This window comes from Bos mutus, unplaced genomic scaffold (genome assembly GCF_027580195.1).
Source record: "Bos mutus isolate GX-2022 unplaced genomic scaffold, NWIPB_WYAK_1.1 CTG1210, whole genome shotgun sequence".
In the NCBI taxonomy this organism is placed as follows: Eukaryota; Metazoa; Chordata; class Mammalia; order Artiodactyla; family Bovidae; genus Bos; species Bos mutus.
This window is the reverse complement of record NW_027218673.1, coordinates 6,881-12,788: the sequence shown is the minus strand read 5'-3', so window position 1 is coordinate 12,788 and position 5,908 is coordinate 6,881. Positions and strand designations below refer to the sequence as shown.

At 38.8% G+C, this 5,908-nt stretch overlaps 1 protein-coding gene across 1 annotated transcript; it reads right to left on the bottom strand.

Annotated features, from left to right (window-relative positions):
* Positions 1 to 1,060: 1,060 nt before the first annotated feature.
* On the bottom strand, positions 1,061 to 2,012 carry LOC102267397 (olfactory receptor 6B9). The gene is given in 2 exon segments (XM_005911285.3): positions 1,061 to 1,307; positions 1,309 to 2,012. Coding segments are annotated over 2 exon segments (951 nt in total).
* Positions 2,013 to 5,908: the final 3,896 nt, after the last annotated feature.

Sequence of the window (5,908 nt, the reverse complement as noted above, 5' to 3'; positions counted from 1 at the left end):
TGCTAAGCCAGACAGAATCCATTTTTCCTCTATCATTTTATAATGGCTGAATGAAAGCATGTACTACTTCTTAGCATATTGCATCCACCATTACAAAATTAAAAAAAAAATTTAGAAGGGAGATGTTCTGGGAAACTTGGAAAAATCTTATACATCCAGGCCAAGTAAGCATTACTAACAAAAGCAGTTTTGTGGCTCTTGTTAATGCCAGTGCTTACTTTACGTGAAAACTAGGGGGCTTTAATGAATTGCTTCTAGTTTTTCTGAGTCTAAGCCCCAACTATAACACCCCAAAATTATATATGTAGCAGTTCCAATAAAGGAAGAGAACTAAAGTGTGAAATTATGTATTTTATAAATATATCCCATTTGTTGGAAATTTTACATTGTATGTATTTTATACTATAAAAATTTATATTACATATCATATAATACATTTTATAAGTGGGTTTTATTATAAAATGGGCAAAGATATTATATATATGTATGTATACATATATATGTATATAAAATCCTGTTTTCTCTCTACCATGGTAAGTTTTGCACTCTATCTTGCAATGTTTTTTTTGGAGTCTGAAAGGTATTTCTCTCTCATTTTTTCATAGATTTTAAAAAGTAATTAAATGAGATATCGTTAAGGTCAGTTGATTATAAAAGGAACAAGTCCCCTAACCCACTAGGAGCAAGCAACAGGTCACTACATTGACCATCGCAGAGCCTCTTTTTTATATGCCTCCTAAGACAGAAAGGGCTTTTAAAACAAAACAAAATTAAACTAGAAAAATGCCATTAATATAACTCTAAAAACTAGTTGCATAACTATTTCTGAATATCTTCTTGAAAAATAGAATTACTTTATAATGATTTTACTAATGTATGTGTTTTAGAGTTCTGATTATTTAACTCTTTGCCTCCTAAAAGAAAGAATTTAATTAATACAAGAAAGAAAAGGGAATTTTCTTTGATATATAACCTCTTATTCCTGAATTATTGTATTAAGTCAGTATGTTTATCATTGCAGATGATGAAAACAAGAAGAAAATCTGAAATCTGAATCTCTTCAGCAAAGAGAATCTCTCAAGAAAAGAGCTCGGCCACTTGCCATGGTTTTTCTGACGGCAATTTTGACCTCCTTGTTCCTCAGGCAGTAGATGATAGGGTTGAGCATGGGAGTAAAGACTGCATATATGGCTGAGATCAACTTGTTAGAATTGAATGAAGCAATGGCCCGAGGTCGGACATACATGAAGATCACGGCTGTGTAGAAGATGACTACCACCATAAGGTGAGAGGCACAGGTAGAGAAGCCACTGCCCAGTGGCTGAAGGAATGTGCAGGATGGCAGAGACAATGAAGGCATAGGAAAGGACAGTGGCTGAGAGAGGGAACACAAGGATGATGATGGCTACTACAAAGTCTACCATCTTTGCCACAGATGAGTCCATGCAAGCCAATTTGAGGATAGGGGAAACATCACAGAAAAAATGGTTCAAGATATTATTACCACAGAAGGAAACTTGGGAGATGAAGTATACTTTTGCCAAGGAGACAGTAAAGCCACTCAGCCAGGAACTGATGGTTAGCTGAACACAAAATTCTGTGGTCATCATAACCGGATAGCGAAGAGGCCAACATATAGCCACATAATGGTCATAGGCCATGGCAGCCAAGAGCACACACTCTGTACAGGCAAGTGACATGAAGAAATAGAGCTGGGCCATGCATCCCAAGAAGGAGATGGTATTGGGACAAAGCAGGAATCCAGCCAGCATCTTGGGGACGGTGACAGATATATACCAGGTCTCCAGAAAGGACATGGTGCCCAGAAAATAATACATGGGCTTGTGCAGGGATCCAGTGACCCATATGGTGAGGATGGTGACTACATTCTCCAACAGCACAAACAGGTAGGTGATGAGGAAGAGGAAGAAAAGCAGAACTTGCAGCCAAGGGTAAGTAGGGAAGCCCACCAGGACAAATTCACTAATATGAGTGATATTTTCCTTCCACATAATTAGGACATCAAAAGATTTAATGATGGCAGCACCAGATTGAAGAGTGAATCCACATTGGCTCAAGGGGCCCTCAGGCTACATTAAACACAACCCTAGGGTCATAATCTGGTCGTGGGGTATAATTTAGGTCACTGGAGGCCACAGCATCTTCTCCAGAAAATCAGGTGTCAGAACAAGACCTGAAAATAAATAGAACATAGACACAAAGATAAGAATCTCAAAGTAGAATCGTGAGGTCAGATTCAGGGTTCAGCCTTTGGATCTGAAGAGGCCTCCAGGTAGTACTAGGAGGAAATCCTTTCCTTATCATCATAGTCACAGATTTCAGGGGCAGCTATAAGGTAGGAAATCATCACAATTAGAGAAAGTGCCAAGGATTGTCCAGGAAGCAAGGAAGTTTGAAATCTAGAGAAAATAGAAGCAGAATATCAACTAGGAAAGACCCTCCTGGCCAGAAGAATTGTTGACCCTGGTCTACTCCTCAGCTATGCCCTATGTCTTTTGAAGACACTGGCAACAGTACTTAATAATTCACTGCCTATTTTAGGCCCACAGCTTTAAAAAAAATTGAATAAATTTTTTTCAAAAATTTTTTTCTTTTTTAGTAAACATTTCCCTTTTAGAATAATTAAATATATTTTAGTGTTTTAGATGACTTCTAATAACACTAATGCTAATAATTACGTATTTAATAGCTATACATAATAGTTTCATTTATACATATGTAATATTATATATACATATCTACTAGTTACATATTTTTAGAATAGTTCACAGTTGATCTCACATTAATCTGTATAATTCATCTACATCTTCTTCAAAGACTGGCTCAAATATTTTATACTTCTGGAAGAAGTGCTACTTGACTAATTCTATCTACTTCCTGACTCTGAAACTCCTTATTATGGACACTACTTGAGGGCAAGTTGCATTTAAGAAGCTGCCTTGGGAGCGGGAAATCAGGAGATTTGACAATTTGAAAGGGTCCTGGGCTTCCCAGGGCACAATATATAATCTGAGGAAATTTAAAAACACTTTCTTCGTTAATGGAGACAGAAGAAAAAGAACAGATAAAAATTGGGTTGAGATTATAAATTAAATGAATTTTAAAAGAGAAACATATTCTTTAAGAAGCCCAATAGAAATCAGGGAACTGGAAAGAAGAATAAGATTTTAAATTTCCTAAGCAGGAGATGTCGGAGAAAGCGATGGCACCCCACTCCAGTACTCTTGCCTCGAAAATCCCGTGGACGGAGGAGCCTGATGGGCTGCAGTCAATGGGGTTGCGAAGAGTTGGACAGGACTGGGCGACTTCACTTTCACTTTTCACTTTCATGCACTGGAGAAGGAAATGGCAACCCACTCCAGCGTTCTTGCCTGGAGAATCCCTGGGACGGGGGAGTCTGGTGGGCTGCCATCTATGGGGTCACACAGAGTCAGACACGACTGAAGCGACATAGCAGCAGCAGCAAGCAGGAGATGTAGGAGATGCAGGTTCCATTGTTGGGTTGGGAAGATCCCCTGGAATTGGAAATGGCAACCCACTCCAGTATTCTTGCCTGGAGAATCCCATGGACAGAGGAGCCTAGTGGCCTCAGTCCATGGAGCTGCAGAGTCAGACTGAATGATTGAGCACTCACACACAAATATTTAGTAATTATTTCTGATTTATATGTACTTTGTAGCCTCACCCTCCCACCTCCCCACCCCCACCCCGCCCCTGCCCAGATCTCTAATAAAGTAGTTGGTTGTACGTGTTGGAAAAATTGAAATAAAATGGATTCAAATTTGGCTTCTTTCTCCACTCAAAAGCATTATCCTTTAAGCTAACAACTCTTTCAGGGAGGTCAATTTGCCTAAGAGAGTGAAGCGCTATGGAAGCACATAGCCTAAATCCTATCAATTACAGAACAAGATTGTGAAGGAATTTTTACATGTGAATGCACACTCACTTGTGTCTGATATTTCAGGAATAACAGAACACAAAAGAATAATACAACAAGAGACTTGATATGGACAAAAGAAAGCCCAATATTCAGAAGGTACTACAACATTAAGGAAACTGCAGAAGAGTGGGACAAATAATTGGAAGACCTGAATTCTAGTCCACGATTTCTCTCTTATTAACTTTATAATCTGATGTAAACTTCAAGTTACCAAACTTTAATTCCCTTAAAAAAGGTTATAATACTAAAAAATTCAACAAATTATGGATGCAGACAATTTATAGAATTGTTGAAAAGTGAAAGTTAAATCACTCAGTCGCGTCCGACTCTTGGCGACCCCAGGGACTGCAGCCTACCAGGCTCCTCCATCCATGGGATTTTCCAAGCAAGAGTACTGGAGTGGGTTGCCATTGCCTTCTCCGTTATAGACTTGTTAGTGGTTAAGATAAAGATCTAGGCTTCCCTGGTATCTCAGATGGTAAAGAATCTTCTGCAATGCAGGAGACCAGGCTTTATTCTTGGATGGGGAAGATCCCCTGCAGAAGGGAATGGCTACCCACTCCAGTATTCTTACCTGGGAAATCCCACAGACAGAGATGCCTGACAGCTACAGTCCATGGATCACAAACAGTCGGACATGACTGAGCGACTAAGCACATAAGATTAAGATCTACTTCATGCTCATTGGAGACTTGGTCCCACATGGCATTTTGAAAGTAAAGATGAAAAGGTCGAATTTCTATATTCAGATCTTGAGAAGATAATATAAGGAAACAAGCCATTACAGTCCTCTATGTTACAGCCACAAGTAAGATAGGTAGCCCCTGGGTCTAAGAAGATCTTAACATTGCCTTCAGCGGTGGCCTTCAAAGAAAGCAATAAGGCTTTATCTGCACCTGGGCAAGTGAGCACTACTGGAGAAAAATCACAAAAGAGGACAGATGATATCAGCATAAATTTATAGTCACATAGCTCAACTGAACCACATACAATGGCTGGTATCCTACACTATGTTTTAAATTGATTCACTCTATATTTCCCAAAGATTTATTGGTTTTGATCTCTAATCTGCCATTTCACTCTCCTCCAACTCTCAGCAGACAATTTCTCCTCTTATAAAGACAAATGAGATTAGTTTTCCACTTCCAAATCATTATGCTAAACTCTGACATCTCTGTTCATTCTTTCCTTACTTCTTATCTAAGACTGGTCCCTCTATCTGTTCTACATCTCATTTTTCAGGAAACTGTTGTCAGAAATCCTATCTCTTTTCATATATTAAATTCTTTACACAAACATTCATTGAGCATCTATTACATGCCAGGAGGCACTGTTCTAGATGCTTAAAACAGCTCACTGAACAAAACAGAAAAAAAAAAAAAAAAAAAAAGGCAAAAAACTCCTAATCTTAAGAAGTTACATGCTAGTGAAGGGATACAGGCAGTAAATACAGTCATTCTCAAGACTTTGAATAAATATAATATGGATATAAATGTAGGAGTTGACACATTCTGGGGAAAAATCAGAGCAAAGTAAGTAAAATTAAGAGTGTGTGGCAGAGTAGAAGGTTCATGTTTTATACAGGATGGTCAGGGTAAGCCTCACTGAGCAGAGTCACGAAGAAGCTAACAGTCATCTGACTGATGAAATCGTTTTCCAAAAAAAGAGGACAGGTCTCGTATGGTTGGAGTAGAGTGAGTAGGAGAAGTGAAGTCAGAGAAGTAAGGACAGGTGATGACGAGCAGGTCACCATGGGCTTTTCAAGCAGTGGTACTCATGTTGGCCTTTACTCTGTGTGGATTGGAGCCACTTTGGAAAGTTCTGAGCGGTTGACTAACCTAATCTTACTGATGTTTTAAGAAGTCTTCTGGCAGGTTCTTCTTATCTGAGTCATTTCTGACGACTTTTAAGAATGGTCAAACAGTTCTTCCTCTTCCTAAATATAAT